This window comes from Sipha flava, unplaced genomic scaffold (genome assembly GCF_003268045.1).
Source record: "Sipha flava isolate LNK unplaced genomic scaffold, YSA_version1 275_pilon_pilon, whole genome shotgun sequence".
NCBI lineage: Eukaryota > Metazoa > Arthropoda > Insecta > Hemiptera > Aphididae > Sipha > Sipha flava.
In genome coordinates, this window is record NW_020272940.1 from 741,843 (window position 1) to 762,546 (window position 20,704).

Sequence of the window (20,704 nt, forward strand, 5' to 3'; positions counted from 1 at the left end):
TATTAAATTAAAACGATTATTAAAATGCTAAATACAATTGAAAAACAATTTCTAGATTTACATAATCTAATAATATAGCTATTTTATTTATTAAACAATAAATAAGAATGTGTTAATGTGTTAAGTCCCTTTTGTTATATGTTTCTTACTACGAAATATTTAGAATTGTAAGTAAATCAAAGATTAATAAAATATCTGATTTTCTACATCTACAATTCAAAGTTACAAAAAACTTAAAAAAAAAAAGTTTATCCTCTTCAAACTCTTTCAGTCGTCGAACTAAATGTTATAAAAACTTATTATTTTTTGTTTGTGTCTTTAAGTTTTAATTTATTGAGAATGTTATGCAATAAAATTCATTTTTATTCAAGTAATTTTTACATAAAAATCATTTTTACTTACGATTACGATAAAAACAGTCGATTTAAAAATGGTAAACTATTTGATGAATTTTAATGTTCTATAAGTGAAATCCAGCCTTTTAGTTTTATATTTATTGATCTAACTCATTGAGTTTTTGAAAATTATCAGTAATTTTTATTGAACTAATTTATAGTTCATTATTCGCTTACAAAAACGTAACTGTGGTAATTACAGATTAACAAAACTGTTGTTCAAGCATCAGGTACCTACATGTGTAGGATAACAATAGCATACCAAATAATATAATAAGGGAAATTTCTTCATGTTGTCACTATCCGACTTCTAAAAATTAACTTTCAAATCATACCATACATCTGTCAACCTAAATTTTACAATTTCTTGGATGTGCTAACTTTAGAATTTTAAGATTTCGCAGAGACCTTCTGATGACTTATACATTTTAAAAATAGACTTTTAATTATCACTATAAAATCATATGGAATGTTTCGAATTAGTTTCGAAGTTCTGCCACAACTTGGATGGCCAATCTGAAGTTGAATACCCGAAAATACTAGTTTAAAAATGTTCTAGAACTTATGTGTGTAATTTTAATGTAACGTTACCACACATTTTTGTAATGGTTACGAAAAATAACTTTTATCGGGTGAAATTAAAAACTATTCATTGATATTAAACGAATTACTTTTAATAATATGTTCATGTAAAATGTATAATAAGAAACAATTTATAAATGTAGTGAAACAGTTTCAATAGTTTCAAACAGTTTTCAAAATGTTTTAGTTTTAGTTTACAACAGTTACCAACTAAGTCGATTCTTAAACGAATTAGGTATATCCTATACGCAACGATATTCAATTTTCAACTCTAAATTCACCGTCTAATTGCCAACATGTTGAACTCAAGTATTTATACAAGTTATCCACCTAATAATCCAAATACAACCAATATTAACTTTTTTCTGCAGTCTTTCCATCATCACCAAAAATTTCTTCCGTTGAACATTCTAGTATGAATGCTATTCAAACTCCATATCAATATATCAAAGTTTTTTTTTTTTTTTTTTTTTTATCGAAATCTTATTGACATACACGAAAAAACCTCATATCGTGGTAAAAACAATACAAGTTTTCTTTTGATTAGAATCTAAACTTAATATTTTTTTTAAAATAAAAAAATGCACTTGCTTTTTATACTAATTTTTCCATTGAATTAATATTTGATAACTGTTGAAAAAATGTTGTTTTATTAAAAATCATAACAACTCTATATCTGATTAAATTGTATCAAATGTATCTTACGTTGATGTGAAATGCAAATTGTATTTATTGGTTCTAGTAAATTGTTAATATCATCATGCTACTTTACTAATTACAGTTAAGTTAATGTAAATAAAAATTGTGTTATGATATCAGGACATCGTTAGCTAATATAAATTGGGATTTCGTGTTCCATAAATTGTATACATTATTAACGCAGATTATGTGTTTAATGATATTATTTTAAGACTATTGAAATTCATTGTAGAGAAAAAATATTTCGGGTTAGTAAATATTTTATATGAATTAGCACTTTGTTGAGATAATTAACCAAGAAAAAATTGTTCATACGTTATATAAAAAAAAAACGCCTTCACAAATGAATTACTATCAATTCTTTGAATAAAGTTAAGTGTAAGTCATAGTTCAAACTTGTAAGAAATATTTTTTATACTAATAATTTTATTCAAACTAATTCTAAATTATTTTGAAAATTCTTTATAGATCAAAAATCATGACCCTTTCTAACACTATGATTTTTGATAATAACCTCATAACGATAGAGAAGTAGTGATAATTTAAAAACTTAATAAAAGTTTAATTGATTTTTTCGGTCAATAATAACTTGGTTGAAGTTAATCTGAGTGTTTTTAATTTCAAAATAAATAAATAAAATCAAATTCTAGTCCAGAAATTAATTCTAGCTATTTTATCATTGAATATAAATACATGTTAGCTATTCCTCTATTATATTTCTATTTTATATCCTAAAAAAATAACTTTTTGCTGATGATATGGAAAATATTCTATTTAATAAAATCTTCTTCTGATTTAATTGTCCATCAAAATTATTAGAGTTCATTATCTGTGTGGTTTGATCATAATAAATTATCGTTAAATATTGATAAGTTTTGAGAACTGTCGTTTATCAGGTCTCGTACACCAATAATTAGGGAATTATTCTTAATGACTACCAAAGATAATATTGTACTACAGCGTGTGTATGAAATTTCAGATTTGGGCATTATATTTTCAACTCGTCTTTAACTTTCGACAAACTTTATTTACATATTGCAAAAAAATCGTCATCCACTTGATGTCTTAAAAATATTGTATTTTTCAATAGTACATACAACTCTAGAATGCAGTTCTATTATATGGTTACCTTCTACTACTATTTATAAACAAATCGTTAAAGCTATCCAAAATGGATTTTTCAGTTTATTTCGTATAAATTTGATATTTCTGGTCAGCCTCATACACAATATAAATCGTAATAAAAATCAATTATATATGATAAGTTAATATGAGAAAAACTATTGATTTTAAGGGCCTATATTATAAAATATTCAATGTTCATATTGACTGTTCTGAATTACTAGCTGCTTTAGTTTTTAACATCTTTGATTGTTGAGCAAGATCTGTAGCGTTTTGTTTCCTTATTAAAAAGTAATCTTAGGCAATAGTTATCTATCAATAGAGTAATGAAATCGACTAGTAATGTTCTGGTTTACTTATTTAATTTTGATGGAGTGTATTTTTAATTTTATTATTATTACCTACCCTTTCAGAAATTATATTTAGTTAATTAAATTATTATTATTAAACATAATTAATATTTGACGATTTTATTCTTAACATACATTTATTTCAGACATTATGTACTAACATTAGTCTGAGCTGTTATTAGGTTTATTCCGCTTAAAAAAATATTTGTATATAAATATAGTCGGTTTCATTGGATATTATATATTTTTTTCTTGTTTTCATCATCTTACCGTTTTTCGGCGGTTCGTTCACTTGAACGAACCGCTTGTTTTAATTGAATTCAATAATTTTCATTCTACAAGGAATTCGCATGCGAGGGTTGTAACGAGACAACATCACACGTTGTTCCTGTGTATAACGTATATGCCACTATCGCCCTCGCGGCGTGAAAACCGGCTGAAAAGACTGTTGTTATCGGCATTCGTCGAACCAGGTAGCGCGCGATTATCTGACCGTTTCAAACCCGCATATAACATACACAGTTTCAATGATATTATTGCACACTTCTGTTACGAACGTAGGGAATTATTACACATATAATAGCCTCGAAATTTTCCATAAAATCAACATTCCCCCGTACATAGGTGTGCTATCGATTAGCTTTAAGGATACGATCGATTCCAATAAATCACGTATCATACGTAGATCCACGATTAAAGATAAGAAAAACAGACTTAAAAAACATAATAATTGATTCATTAAATTCATCAGCTAGGGAACAAAAACTTATTCAATTGAAAAATAAAATAGCAACTGTTGTTAATGAAGGTGGGACTGAGTTAGAAGGTATTCTTGAACCAAATAATTTTTCAGACTCAACAATTTTTGATTGTACTGTTTATTATTTATCTGGGTAGGTATACATTTGTATCAGAATATAAAAGAATATTTTGTTTATATACTAACTGAAATTTTTATTTTTAGGTATATTGCAAAGCGTTTAATTAATCAAACGAAATGCAATATTTGTATAAATGGCTTAAAAAATTTTGGTGGTAATACTTCAGCGAAGGCTGATTTAGTAAATTTAAAGTCTAGAGGTTATTTAACTCATCCCAATCAAAACTTGTTCTTGATGCTAAGAAATTTAGAAGAATGTTTCCAAAAATATGCAGATTCTATTCATGTTTTTGAAAACATATACGAAGAATTTTTAACCTACTATACTAAGTTGAATTTTCCATGTACTAGTCGTGAAACTGAAATACTTACAGATATATGTAGTACATTTATAATAATGAGAATGAGACAATTCACGTATATAAAAAATCAAATGTCTAAAAAACAAAATAAGACTAAAAAGAAATTGTCTAAATTAGTAGCTACCTAATTAATAGTAGGTAAAAAAAGATAATTTTCATTTAAACTAAATGATTTTTAAATTTTATTTAAGTATCTAGCTGTAAGTTATATAGGTACTAATATTATTAAATTTATAAGTATTGTGTACTTTAATCTTGTACACATTCAACATTTTTTTATATGAAATATAAATAAAAAAATAGAGGTTAATCAAAAATACTTGCAAATTATTATTATTATATGGTATTTTAGTTTAAAAGAATATTGTTTATTATTATCATACATATTATTATCTATGATTATTATTGCCTGTGGTAGTATCACATACATACGATTTTTTGCACAAATTCACCACTTGGATCGCTATACTTCAGTTCTTTGGTTAAAATAAATTACGGGCAACACCAAGTTAAAGCTCGTTGAGCAACCATCTTATCTTTAATCGTGCGTAGATCTAATGTATAGCTACACCGGGTACTTCCCCCATCTCGTACACGTTGGTAGAGCGGCAGCAGTCCAACAATCACCCGTACAGCCGAGGAGCCTAGGAGCCGTCACCACCGAGAGTGTGTGAGCCATCGCCGTCCAAACTTGAACGTGTCCAGTGTCCACCCAGAGTACGCCGAGTGCATTACCCAACGCTGCTGCCCGCATCAGACCTCCACGTCCATCAACCGTGCGGTGCAGAATCATCCTCCCCCTTCTTCAACCGTGTGTCAGTACGTACTAGGAGTCATTCGACGCTGCCATAGGCTATGCTGCTAAAACAGCGTAGTATACTTTGGTCAGCACGTTGGCCTTACTGTGTAAATCTCCTAGTACGAACACTGACATTTCGGTATTGTGAGTAATACCCCGTAATATATATATATATATATGTCGTGAAGATATGTAAACTCGACAACGAGTATTGTTATTTATGCATAAATTGTATACCCGATTTTAATATTGTAAAACAATAATAATTGTTATCGTCATTTCACTTGTATTATTATTATTATTATTCAAATAAAAGTTAACAGAATAAAAAAGCTATACGGACTTTACGTTTTGTTACAGGGTATACCTATCATACAGGTTTACGTCAGTTTCTACTAATACGACAGATCGAAAAATTGGATTGGCTGTTTCGTGTATGGTATTTAATATTACTTGAGCGGAGTCCCGATGGAGTAAATGTACAGTGCTCTTGTACACGATGAGAAGATGAATTTAAACAATTAGTTCCGATATTTCCTCTTGCTCGTACAATTACACTGATAATTATTCCACTGCCAATTTAACATCAGTGTAATGCACCATTGTCTTTTAATATAAGTTGTACGGTTGTTCTTGTCTGTAAGTTTTGCGTATACAAAAGAACATGATACAATAATATTATTATTTGTTTGGATGAAAATGATTTAATTATTATTATTTGCCACGTGTGTAATATAATGTATTATATGAAATTCATATTATGAATATATATTTTTAGATTCCGAGTGTATTGGTTTTACCATAATGTGTTTATTTGTTTTGTTTATGTACATAATTTCGACCAGAAGGAGTGCTCCGATTATCATCAAATAAAAACCGAAAGATAGAAATATTGTCTAGTTGGTACTTTAAGGAAAGTATGATAATTTTACTAATTTCCCAACAGTTTTTGTAATAATTTTGAATAACTAACGAAAAGCAATAACAATGTGCAAAGTGTACAGCATACCGGTTTTCGACAAAATCGAATTTATTGTTTTTATTGTAACTCAAAAAAATAATAAACATATGGACTAACATACTTATTAAAGATGCATTTAATACGTATATTACCGTTTGCTATAGAAAATTTAATTTTTAAAAGATTTTTTCCATGAGCTTTTTATAGAAAATTGAAATATTCATGTTTCTTAGCTTTTTTTTCGAAAATATCGATTAAATAATTTTGGATTGACAAAAAGTCTTGAGAATGTAATAACAAATTTTTCATACATATAAATAAATCGATCTAGGACATTTCGGCGCCAGGTGTTATTATGGACATTCTGTTGGATGAATTACCAGAAGAAATCTTACCCTTGTTAGACTGGTTTGAAGAAAATTATATAGGTAGATTTCATAGAAATCGACGTCGAAATGCACGTTTTCCTCCAAATCTGTGGAATGTCCACGAACGAGTTTTAAATAAAAATGATAAAACTAATAATTATGCCGCTGCCGCTAATAGACGACTCAATGTTCAAATGGGGGTTACTAATCCAACACTATGGGCTTTTATATCTTGCTTAAGAAAAATACAGAGTGGTCGGGATACTTTTTATTGCCAATTAGAAGCTAGTAAAAGCCCACCGAAAAAACAAAAACAATTTTTGGATGTTGATAAGCGAATCTTTAAAATAGTTAGCAATTATAATAATAGGGACATATTAACATTTTTAAGATGTATCGCTCATAATTTAAGCATGACATATTAATATACTACATATTTATTTTATTATAAGAGTAACATATTGATATTGTATTATTAATTTTATATTTATTATTTATTAAGCACGACATTGTCATAACGACATTTAACATACGTAACAGACCTATTTTATTATTTATTTTATATTTGTTATTTATTAAAAAAGACATTTTGATATTTTATTAAAATTGTAAATTTTTTGACAATATCTATAAAAGTGAATTATAATATTAATTTTATAGAAGTAAATTTGTGTATTATGTAAATTAGTGTAATCCAGCGCCGAAACATACCTCGCGCCGAAATGTCCGTGTCCGTAAATAACTGATTAAAAAAAAAAAAAATTATGAACAATTAAATTTTAAATTTTGACAAAATGATAAAAGTTAAGAAAATTCATAGAATTTCCAATTTTTATACTTGAAACATGAAAATGGGTTATGATATTTTTTATAGGTTTTTATTTTTGTTGAAAAAAAATATTAGAAATTCTCAAAATTGATTTATAAATGTTAAAAAATGAAATGTTGATGAATTCGGATACTTTAATGAATCAAACGACATTAATAATTTAGATAAAGACATTTATTAGTTTCAAATTTTTTTAATGAAGTTTGTGCTGTTTATAGGCACTTAAAATGTTCGATTTCCCCATATCTTAAATGCTGTGAAAGTTACAATGTGAAAAGTGCGATACGAGTATATTTATTAAGAAATTTGGTTCCTTACTACATAAACCATCTTTAGATATATAATCTGATCCACTCGATCATAGTCACTCAAAATTGTTTTTTTTTTTTTTTTTTAAGAAAAATAGTACAATGGTATACAATATCGCAATACTATTCACTAATTTTGTACTTCATTCGACCTAAGAGTTTCGTCCTTATTTTTTTTTTTCATTTATTCTATAAGTCTTTGAAAACATAAGTTTTTAGTCTAATAATCAAATTTAAAATCTAGTTATCTAGTTATAAGATAAGTAATTATAAGATATAATTAACATAAAATTTACAGAGATTTGAGATCTTAAAATTTTTGAGCTATATTGGTATTTTGGATAAAATAGAGTATTTATGTAATGTTTTCCTTGTTGAGGATACACTTAAGATATACTAAGGTATAACTAACAAGGTATACTATAGCTGAGTTATTAAGAAATTTAGGAACTTTGATATATTTTGAGTAGTTGATCATAATGTATTTTATTGTAGTCGTGAAATACGTACATGCGTCACAATAATGCACACTAATGCCAATTCTTTGCTGATGATTTATGAACGTTTTAGGTTGGTACGTATTCCTTTTACACATTCTCGTAGTATTAAATTATATAATTTTACTTGTTACATTTTCGTAAATGAACAAAATTAGAATTGGTTACATGACGTTGGCGTAGCCGAGTGGTTGAGCAGTTGGCTCCGGTTAAGATACCTGAAGTTCTGCATAACGATCCGAGAATTATATTGATATAACACACTCTTATATGAAAAACACGGATTTCCGAAAAAAAAATTAACATCAAGAAATAAAAATTCATAATTGGAAAAATCGTCAAAATTTTTATAGAAATTATACTCGTACAATAATAAAATTAAATTTTATTTAAGTAATCTTAAAAAAATATCGATTCATTTTACTATTGATCATATTAGTTAAAATTTTGCATTGAATATTATAGTTTATGTTTTTGCGATCGAACGAGATCGGGTGATTCCTGTTTGGGTAAGACTTAAAATGTTTTGTTTCGGATATTTTCTTTAAAATTTAACGGCCATCTGATATACCTATCTAAGCACGAGTAATATTATTAGACCCATGCACAGCATTAAACATTTCTTGTATGCGTCAAGCATATTGTAATCGAAAATGTTTCATATTAATAAAGATATTTCTAAGTTTATAATACTAAGCAAGATTGATCACCAACAACGACAAAATTATTTTGTAAGTGGTTTTTTGTTATCGAATTCTGAGAAAACCTACATTAAAAGACTTTTAAAGATTTAACGAATTTATATTTTTACATCGAGATTCTATCAGAATCGTATTTTCTATGTGATTATTTGTTAATAATTTCAAATGTATACAAATATTATAAAAAATACAGCTAACACATCAAGTTCAGTTGATCGAATACTTCTATGCCAAACTAGTATATTTACATATTTTTTTAAATGTTTTGATTTGTTTAGATTAGACATCAGAAACTTATTTATAGTAGTGTGGTGACTAGACATACACAGCTAAAAAAGAAAACACCTATAATAAGTTCTGTATCCTATTGAGTGACTTACTCGTATATTTAAGTTCAATTTATATTCCACACTCTACGTGACTGCCAAAAGTGATTTGTCTGAGGAGTAAAGTGATGAAGGAAAAATCCTAGGTCTTAGTGGTCCAAATACTCTTGCATCTCGCTAACCTTTTTTTATTTTATTTTATTTTTGAATTATTAAAGGTATCATGTATAACAAATATATAATGATGAAAATATACTGGGTAAATATGTAAGGATTGATAGATAGATACAATGACGCCTTTTTGACAAAACTTTAAGGTTTATGAAGTATAATACGTACCTAGTGACAATATTGATCAATCGATGTATTTCTTATTATAAACATTTAAAAAATTTATTACAGTATATTTATACTCGTATCTGTAATGCGAATCTTTATTATAAAAGACATAAAAATAAACTTATTGACAGGTTACAGAAAGTATGCAAAATTTTTTTTTTAGATGTTAACTTCTTGGATAAAAAAGTTGACGTATCATTAGCAGAAATGTATATTTTGTGTATTATAAAGTAGATATATGCAAGTATTTAGGCATAGTGTGTTTGTTCAAACTTTTGAATTATGTTAGGTAAGTCACTTGAAAATGTTAAATAATATTTCAAAATTTTTGTTACTTTGTATATAGGTATAAATATAGGACGTCTAAATCGTAAATAACAATGAATGTGCAAATCTATGAAATTAATGCGCTTCTAATTCCATTATTTTAAGTACACATAAAATCGTAGTAGTTATTCATATATTTCTATTCGTGATTGAATGTCAACAACAATTTAAAATTAAACTCGATAAAACAGAATATTTATTATATAGTGTTGTATAAAATTATAAAATATGAATACTGTGTACTTGATACACTGTGATAAGGTCAAACGAAAAACATAATATATGATGTATTTTATGCATGACTTTTATTAAATAAAATTATAATTTTTCTAATACTGTTAACTCTCGGTAACTCGAACCGTGATAACTCGAAATTATCGATATCTCGAATAATTGAAATTTCCCTTCAAATAAAAATAACACATAATGTAAATAATCTTGTTAACTCGAAAATTAATTTGACAAATTTTCGATATCTCCAATTTTCTTATCCAAATTTAGTACTAAAATTGTTTATCAAGGTGATTATATTTCGCTTATGACTTATTATTTTTTAAATTTTTATCTGAAAAAATCATTCATATTTAAAGGTTAACTTGTTCTGGTGGAAAACATAGTAAAGAAAGAGTAACACTTTAGGGACAAATATGTCGGACACAGAAAAACTAAGACCACTATGTTTAAAACAAGTAAAATCATTAACATTAAATTATTATGCGAACAAAAAATTCTGGATAACGTCTGAAATTTTTAATTTGTGCTTAATGAAATTAGATAAAAAAATGGTCACTGAAAAAAGGAAAATCTTACTTTTTATTGATAAATGTACTGCACACATTTTAACTTCGACTTTTAATGCTATTCATGTGCAGTTTTTATCTACTAATACTACGACTGTGTTACAATTATTAAACTAAGGCATAATAAATAATTTTAAAATATTTTATCGAAATTATTTATTTAAACCATTTGGTATTTTAGAAAATACAATTGAGAAAATTGGATTAAATAAACAAAAACAATTAACTTTACACAAATTCTTTAAAAATAATAACATGTAATTAGGAATGTAAGAAAATATTTATTTTTTTCTTTAATGTAAAAATTATTTAAAAATAAAAATATAATTTTTAAAAGTTTTTTATAACTCGAAATTTTTAGTAAATAAATTTTTTTTCCGCCTTAAACTTCAAGTTATCGAGAGTTGACTATTAAATACTAACAGAAATTTTATCGGAAATATCAATTTAAAAGGTAATTTTAATGTAATTTATGATAATTTACAATAGATATGTAATGGTCTTACATAGCGTCTCAGTTGAATGATTATTTTTTTATGTATGGAACATTTAGTTATTTTAATTTAAAATGTTCTTAAAGTATTTTAAACTTCAAAATCTGTTTTTTTTAAAAATAAAGTTTACTTTATTTGCCAAAATTTTTTTTCATGTATCTAATTCTAGTTCTTTCAAATACAATATAAATAGGTAACTATAAGTGTAGATTAAAACTTTGTAATGTTTTTTCTACTAATATTTTCACCAAATATAAATTAATTCCAAGAGACATGCAACGTTAGTAATATTACTGGAAATCTAAATAAATATGTAAGTGTCTAGTTATTTTATGTACCCACCTATTTGATCATCCATTAAAAAAAGTCAAATTAAAGGATTTACATTTGTTTTGTAAATTCATTTTAACAGAAATACGTTGTACTCCGCTTACATTTGGGTTCAATTTAATTTTAATAAAACATGTAAGTATATTTCAATGTCTTAAGACTATATTTGACTGGTAATAGATTTCAAAGAACTGGTACACGGAAAAGCACTAGGGAGTCATCTTTAAACATGTGATAGCAAGAATGTTAAAAGTTGATTTGATCGAGTAGGAATCTGAAACACAAAAATGTGTTGCAAAAAAAGAGTTCGAAACATATACAGAATATTGTCCTAGAAAATATCATATTAGACTGCAATCAAATTGTAAGTATTCAAAATAACGAGAAGTTTCTGCGCAATACTTCAATATATAGATATCGGTGTGCTATAACTTTTTTAGATTCCAAACGGAGTATAGAAGTTATTGGTTAGTTTGTTCAGAAGTAAACATGCTCACCCATTTTAAAGTATGTAGAATTCGATAAACTGAAAGTTTTAAAAATAAGAATATTCTCAATTTAGAAAAATAGATTTATTTTTTATTATTTGAATTTCAAAAATCGTTATATACTAAGTGATAGTTAAGTTTATAACGTATAAAATACTTCTAAGTCATTAACAAACAACTAATTAAATATTTTTAAGACATTTGCTCGTTTGGATTTATTTTACAATATTTATTATTTTTGAAATCAAAATTTTTCTTCGGTTATTATTTATACTATGTATAAAAATTTCAAAAAATATTTATGAAATTATTACATGATATTTTTTTTTTTTTTTTTTATAATATTTTAAATTTAGTATAAGATTCTCCATTAGGTTAATGAGTTTCGCTCAAAACTTGAAAACAACGGATATATCATTACAAAAAAACGACACTATAATATTTCAACAAATATACTAAAATGGTTTAGTCAAAATAGGAATTAATTATATACGTGTGGAATTTTAATGGTTGAGATATTATGTATCATAATGATTTTTCAAAAACAATATTTAAATAATTTATTACTTAATTTTATGTTTAATTACGAGTGTAAATTGTTTATAATATAAAATTTTACTTATAATCTGTTTGTTCTAGGTGTATTTCGTTCTCGAATACATTTTACCACGTCTTTTAGTATAATGAATGCGATCATGAATGTTATTTTGCTCACAAAATATTTACGAGTTTATAGGAAACGGCCAACACTGCGAAATTTCTTTATTTCCGTATACGTTTTAATCCAATTCGTTGTTTTATTAAAATCCGAGCGTTTTATTTATTTGTTATGTTAGTTAAGTGTAAAATTTATAATAAAATTTCATTGTCGACAAACGAACCATACATTTTAATGTAATTGGAAAAAGGTTTTCGCCCACAATTATAAAATATTTATTATTTAATTAATTTAATTAATTTTTATTGTTTTATTTATTGTTTAAATATAACGGTATTAGTTAATGATATGTTGATTATAAATCGGATAACATATATTTTTTCGAATTAGCTGTTTGAGCACAAATTCTAGTAGTGTTCGAGCAAATAGTAACGAAACATTTGACAGCCATGAGTCGTCAATGACATACCCTGACTAGTCATAATATGTAAAATAAAACATCATAAAATAATATTTCATGTTGCTTTTAAAAGAGGAGTTATTATAATTATTTAAAATGTTTCGATGGTATGATATTACTGAATTAAATAAAAATATAATTGTTGCATTGATAAATTGAACTATATAGAAAAATTATTTTTCACTGATATTTATAACGAACCATTTCTGTATGTCCATATAATTTACCCTTATTAGTTCAACGATCTTTAAAAGTTATATTTATAAAAATTATTACTTAATCAGAAATAGTAATTGTTGGCTTTAATAAGGTATTTTTTTAGAATTTATTATTATTATCTTCATGTTTTGTGTTGTATAAAGAAATATTTTTAATCGTTTCATATGGCATTTAAATAATTAGTATATTGTAAAAAAATATCAGTCTTCAGTGGAAAGATAAGGGAAAAAAGGTCATGTCAAATGATTTCATGACTTGATATTTTATTGGGAACTTTTAATTTTTTTTAAAAATATTTTGTAGGAGTAATTTAAGAAACTAGTTTTAATAAAACTAAGATAAAGTATCAAACCATGATTCGCGAGAGACTGAAAAACGTAAAATTTTGAAAACAATACCATTCTCGATACTTATGTTATTACAGTTAATACTGAAAATATCGAACAATAATTAGTTATACTTTTTACCATTGAATACTATAGTACAATCTATTGTTAGAATTATAAGTTTATTTTATGTTGTAGTTGAGCATAATTTAAAAGTTAGTCTCGAGAAACTACAATGTTGTAATTCAGGCAAGTATCGGTGTATAAAGTTTGAAATATTTTGAATATTCCAATAAATACTGTTAACATATCAATATAAATGATTTCGTGATGATGAATCAGTTCTATAGTTGGTTTTCCTAGAAATCCCTGGGGAGCATAACATTTCTAATTATTTTGATAATTAGGGGAACAATAATTACTGGAGGAAATAAAAATTTATAAAAGCTTTATTTCACTAGTAATTAGAATTAATTATAATATGTAAATAAAATATCGTAATATTTCGAGTTAATAAACAATACAATTATTACCCGGTGAAAGTTATGGCTAACTGAAATTGAGAAATTACTCCTCAGATAGTTTTCTACCACCAATAGTGCTTACTCAAACTCCTTAAATTTTTTTTTTTGGATTCCCAATCTATTTTATAAATATTAAACATATTATTTTTGTAATATTTAGTTAAAACATGTTTTCAATATTAACGTTATAATACCACGATCTTCAGCAAAAATGTCTATGTAAGTAATATCTATGAAAAAATTAAATAAAAAAAAAACAATATATATAAAACATAGGTATGTATACTATTATGATATCTCGATTATCTTCAAATTTAAGATAACTGTTTGAAAAGTTACGTATTATGTAATTTTTAGTTATAATTAAATTGTTATTGTGAATTTACTTTTTTAATTGGTCATCATAGATGTTTTTTTTTAGATATATATTTTATGTATTTATATATATATATTTATATGAAAATACGTTTTCACTAGATTTTGTACTCGGAAATTCTCCGCCCTTTTGTCAGTGCTTCTAAATTCAAAACACTAGTTAATTTTACATTGCCGTTGGCTTCATTAAATAGAGCTTAACTAGTGTCTTATCGTTAGTTTGTGTTCTTGAAAGCTTACACATCTCCGAGTATAGATTATTAGATACTCGTTGGTTTCACAAAAGATACAAATAACAATTTAATAAAATGATGTTCTCTTCTCACACACTTATGAACGAAAGTTCAATATAATTTTATAGTAGAGTTATTTTTTACACTTACTTTGATACCTTTACAGATATAAAATCGATTATTACTCTTATACTCGTTACTGTGCGTTGTTTCCGTTACTAAAATAATTATTCAATGTCGGTAAAGTGCACGCGATCGTAGTTATACGGAAATAGTATATGTGAGATAAAAAATATTATTAAGTAGCATTCGAAATAAAAAAACAACCATAACTGCACAATTTTTTAATGAGTGTAGCGCGCGTACGCGTTCGTTTATAAAATTATATTTCTTAGCACGTCTAATATAATATAGGCAATGTGATCGTATAACAGGTAATTGCTTTTCGTTTGCGCTAGCCTCTCGTGCAATTATATCGGATATTTATTGGTATAATGTGATTTTTATTACTCAATCTCGCGGAAAAAATTGTTTTACGCCAAGTGTTTTACAGTGTTTTAATGACCTTTTATCATTTAACCATACACATAGCCCGGTCGTTTATATTGTTTTATTTCCTTTCATTTGTATTTACATTAATTCTGGGTCAGACCTTTATCGTGTTGGTATGCAATTTTAATAATGCGAGTAAGAATTTTAATGTAAAGTAAAGACGAGAGCTTAAATGATAAAATAACGAAAACGAGGGGGGAGATGCTCGCACCAGTGCAACTCCAATTATGTTCATTTGTAGAAAAAAGTAGTATTATTATATAACTATATTCAATACAAATTTTATTTTTTATTCCAGAGATTTAACTATTAGAAAAATATATATATACATAGACATAGACATTTTTTTTACTAACATTAAATCTTTGGTTTCGAGTTGTTTAAATACTGCGCAATGGCATCTTATTTCTCTTAAAAATCATTTTTCATTTAAAGTATATTATGTGTTCAATTTTTGTAATCGAATATAAAATAAAAATGGTTTTGTAGTTAAAATTATCAATATGTTCGGTTGTTATTTTAATTAAATTTTAAATTTATTTAATTTTACGTTCTTATATTTAATTGAAGCACACGTCTTTGTCCTTGGTACGTAATATCTCACTATAATATAGCTACATATGGAGAAGTTATTTTAATTCATTTATTTTGATAGTTACTTTTAACGTTTTATCTTTTTCATCTTAATCTTTTTTAGCCAATTAAATTTAAATATTCCACGAGTTAATATTATCCAGAATGTACACATATTTTATTTTATATTTTGTACGTTTTTCCTGTGCATAAATAAATTTTACTAGATTTTTACTAGTGTACTTAAAATATTACAGTGGAACCTCGATAAGTCGAAATTCAAGGGAAATGCAATTTTTTTCGACTTATCGAGGTTTCGACTTACTAAGGTTTTCAAGTTACCAAGGTTTTAGAAAAAAAATTCGACTTAAAGAGTTTTTAAAATGTATGTAGGTATTAAAATTTTTATGTAGCAATTGGCAATCAGTGCCGGCGCTAGGTATTGCGGGGCCCTGGACATTAGCCTTTAGGATATAAAATGTCAATGTATCTCACGGTATTAATATGATAATTTAAAATCACAGAGGCCCTTTAACAAGCGCGGGGCCCTGGACAAATATCCCATTTGTCCTTCCCTAGCGCCGGCACTACTGGGAATACCTATACAAATGAAAAATACTGTTGTGTGCCGAGGTTAGTTAATACATAATATAATAAACACAATAAATGCGATTAGAAAAAAAATCATCTGAACGTTTAGACAAATTTTTATAAAGCTATTCGTCATTATCCGTCATTATTCTGAGCACAATATGTTCGAGTTATCTATAGTTTTTTTTTTTCGAGTAATCGATGTTTACGCAAGGGAACAGAATTTTTTTCAACTTATCAAGGTTTTCTTAGCCTATATCTTAGCCTATAGCCTTAAAATAGCCTTAATCTAGATTCGATTCTAACCAATACCTGATATTGATTTTAATTAAAAGTGTGTATCGTTCTTTTGAAGATTTAAAATAATGTGCAACGGAGTTTGTAGATTTCTTTTTTTATTCGTGCGGATTATTTTTATCAGTTTTCTTGTCAACGCAGCCCGAACTGTATATATTTTTACTCACGCGCACGACTGTCACTCACCGCTTTGCCTCTTTTGGTTGTGAAACCATTCGAAAACATTTCGGCGACGTCGCGGCGCGTCAACAATTTCCGATAACTATAACTATATACCTAAAGGTAGAAAAAGGATTTCCATTTTAGTTATTTACATTTGATTTACTCGAACCACGGATTTTTTTATTTCATTGTCCAAACTAATAATGTGTGATAACTAACGGATTTTGGTGAGTGCGAATTTCATTCGATGATATATTTAGAAAGTAACCAAAAAAGTGACCAGTGTTATATAATAATAATATATTATTATATAAATCCTATAAATTATTTAATTCATTCGATAAAAATCTATTTAGGACATGTAATGTTGAACTGCACTATGAAATAATATTTTTATTAATAGTAAAAAAGTGTAGGTACATATGATGGATTTAAACACTACTCATTTTGATTTATTTAAATATAAAATGGAGTTTTTCAATTTTTAATCATAAGTCCATTAATACTTTCATTAAAAATATACTATTAAAAAAGTTATATACGGTATGTATTTTATACCAAAGGAAATTATTGAATTTCAATCATTTAATAAAGCAAGGAAACGAGCAAATAAGTTATTTTGCTTCGAAAAATTGTCTAGCAAATCAGCGAACTTTATTTGTTATACTACACAAAATAGAGATGGTCTTTATAGATTTTTAAGTATATAATAGAGCTAAAATTAACACAAATCATAATATTTTCTTGAAATTAACATAATCAACCGTAGCGTTTAATAATCACACGGCTGACGTATTCAGACTATTTATTTTCAAAACCGCTTCATTATTTGATTTTCGTTTAAAAAAAAAATATCTGAAGTACGTCAAATACTCCATCGGCCACCACTACATATTATTTCTTTCTTTCTATATCTTTCTCTTTCTCAAAAAAAAAAAAAAAAAAAAAAAATAAGACGATAAGTGATCGGTTTTTTAAACTGTTTGATTTATTGATGGTCGATTGCTTTAGGCTATCGTGTGGGGTTAGAATCACAGATTTTGTGCCACATACACTTACTTTTTAGTGAAACCTTTGAGCCTTACCACAGTAACGTATTGATTAGAGATGTAAGCTCGGTAAATTTTTACCACGTAAATTCACCGGTAAGGTAAATTACCAGTAAATTTACCAATTATTTTTTTACAGGTAAATATTATTTTACCGAAAATATTAGCATGTGACACTTTAAATTATACGTCTTAACGAGATGATTATTCTTAATATATTAATATAATGGAATAGTTGATATAATATAACTTAAAACGTCAAACGTTTAACATCCTTACAACTACTGATAGTGTAATACACTATTACATTTACATTACATATTATAATACTAGCAATTATTATCGCTATTAATAGTGCGGTTGTAGACATAATATTTATTTACAGCCGTGCTATTAATACATTTGATTTTATTGACATCGGCACATCGCGGCCAATGGACTATAACAGTATCACTTGATTCATGGCTGTAGATACTATTATCAACTTTTATTATTTAAAACTTATTGATTTTACATTAATTTGTTTAATAGTTTACTTTTTATTTAATTTGTGTCATTAAATATTAAAAAAGTTAAAATGAAGCCGCAAGAAATTAAAATACCATGAACACCACACTATCCAGTAAATAATAAAAATAAGCATTAGAATAATTATAAGTCATGGAAAAGTGGAAGTGAGGAGTTCCTAAGGGTGTTCCTATGGCGACATACAAAAATTATTAAAATTTACCAAATTCACAGAATTTACGTAAATTTACGTACATTTTTCTCTGTAAATTACCAAAAAAAAAAATTTACGTAAATTTTACATCTCTAGTATTGATATGTGGTATACAGTGGCCACGAGTGTGATATATCACCTCTTATCTCGCTGATCCTTTTTTTTCTGAATATTTTATTATATCAAGTTATGCGTATATATGCATGAGTGTGCATTTGTTACTTGCATGGAAATTCAATGTGGATAAATAAATTTGAAAAACTAAAAAGTGAAATCTATAATATAGTTTCACACGCAAAAGAAGGGATGCAATACTGTGATTTTTTAATACCGTTAACTATACGTTTACGGAATATTGTATAAAATACTAGTATAATGTTCTCCTTGTAGATTTTCAATCCCTCCCTCCCTCTCCCCTTACCAGATCAATTTATTATTTATTTTTATTTTTTTATAAACCATTTCACATTAAAAGGAGTTTAACAAGCGCCAAATAAAGGTTGTGCGTTGCAGAGTGTCTGTATTCAAGCATTATCTGTATATTATTTGTAAATATGTCAATCATTCTAATATTTTAGTAATTTTCTAACACGATGACACGATTAATTTTGGTTTCTTTTTATTCTTACCCTCTTCATCTTTCCGTTAATTGTTGTTTTGAAATTTACAAATTGTAAATGTATACGATTTAAATTTGAATAAAAAATGTTATACTCGCAAGTTAAATAATTTCACAATCACCATATTACCCATCGTGTAGTACCTAAATGACCCTCTTCCACACATTTGAAAATAAGTAGCTATACTAATTGAATATCTTGAGTGTTGAGCGATCTCCGATGGTCAACTGTATACGATTTTCTTATGCTAGAAATTGAGAGAACATTTTATTCCTGGTCGATCAAATTAATACCATGAGTATTGTTTTATTAAGCAATATCGATAACAATAAATCTAGACCATGGATAGTATAAGAGACATTAAAAACTTTATGTTCATTTCGAAATAGAAAATAGATTAATATAACATTTTAGAATATAAGAATAGAATTGTACAGTAATTTTTTTATCAATACGTATAGTAAATATGTTTAATTAGGTTATGTGAATTGATAAAAAGCAGAAGTGTAAATAGAGAGGTTTTCTTTGGTGGTTATATAACTCGATCATTACGGGAAATGTATGTGTTATTTTAAGTGTTCCTCAATTCGAGTCTTGTGATTGTGTCTATATGTACGATTTAATACGTACGACAGTAACCAATTAATTTTGGTTAACAATACAACATCAAAATACTTGCCCGTCCTCGGGTTCTAAGGTTTTGTCTTGATCGTCCAGAAAATATTCCTTCCTCCTTCATCACTAGAAAATGGTGTCGTAAGTTTTAACGACGAGTTGTAGTGTTTAGGCTGTCTTTGTTTTTTTTTTTACGCACCTTTCGGTATCTTTATTAATGGAAAGTACGATGACACATGAATAATTTCAAAGGAGTTTAGACATTTTTTATTGATTCACGTCAAAATTGCAATTTACCACGGAAAATCATATAGTTTGCCGTCCAAACTTGGGTGATTAACCCGACGGCCGATTGATTTCGTTCGGTTTCCATTTTAAGCTTAGTTACTGTATTTGATTTTATTCGACAAAAGATTTCAAACCAACACATAGATAGTACTGATTATCAGATATGTCATATTGTTTGCTGTTTTTATAAATTAAAAACGAGTCTTTTTCTTTGTAATTTTAATGATTCTTTTTCCTTGCTATTACATTTCTCTTTTACTATCTAAATTCTACAATACAGATAATTGAATCTGATCAATATAATTATTTTCACATAATGGACAATATTCTTAAATGCAGGAGATTGTTTTAATTTTATTAGGTCAAGGGTGTACATTTTTGATAGATAATTTATGCTTGATAAATTATATGAACATTAACCATGTTAATAATTCTGAATAATATTAACTGATCAAATAATTCGCGTTCAAGCGGTCAAACTATA

At 26.6% G+C, this 20,704-nt stretch overlaps 1 protein-coding gene and 1 pseudogene across 1 annotated transcript; both read left to right on the forward strand.

The window, feature by feature from the left end:
* The first annotated feature begins 1,273 nt into the window (after positions 1-1,273).
* Positions 1,274-4,523, forward strand: LOC112685413 (annotated as a pseudogene).
* Positions 4,524-6,412: 1,889 nt separating this feature from the next.
* On the forward strand, positions 6,413-6,943 carry LOC112685414. Its single transcript, XM_025557277.1, has one exon. It carries the CDS (start codon positions 6,506-6,508, stop codon positions 6,941-6,943), a length of 438 nt encoding a protein of 145 aa, XP_025413062.1. The 5' UTR covers positions 6,413-6,505.
* Positions 6,944-20,704: the final 13,761 nt, after the last annotated feature.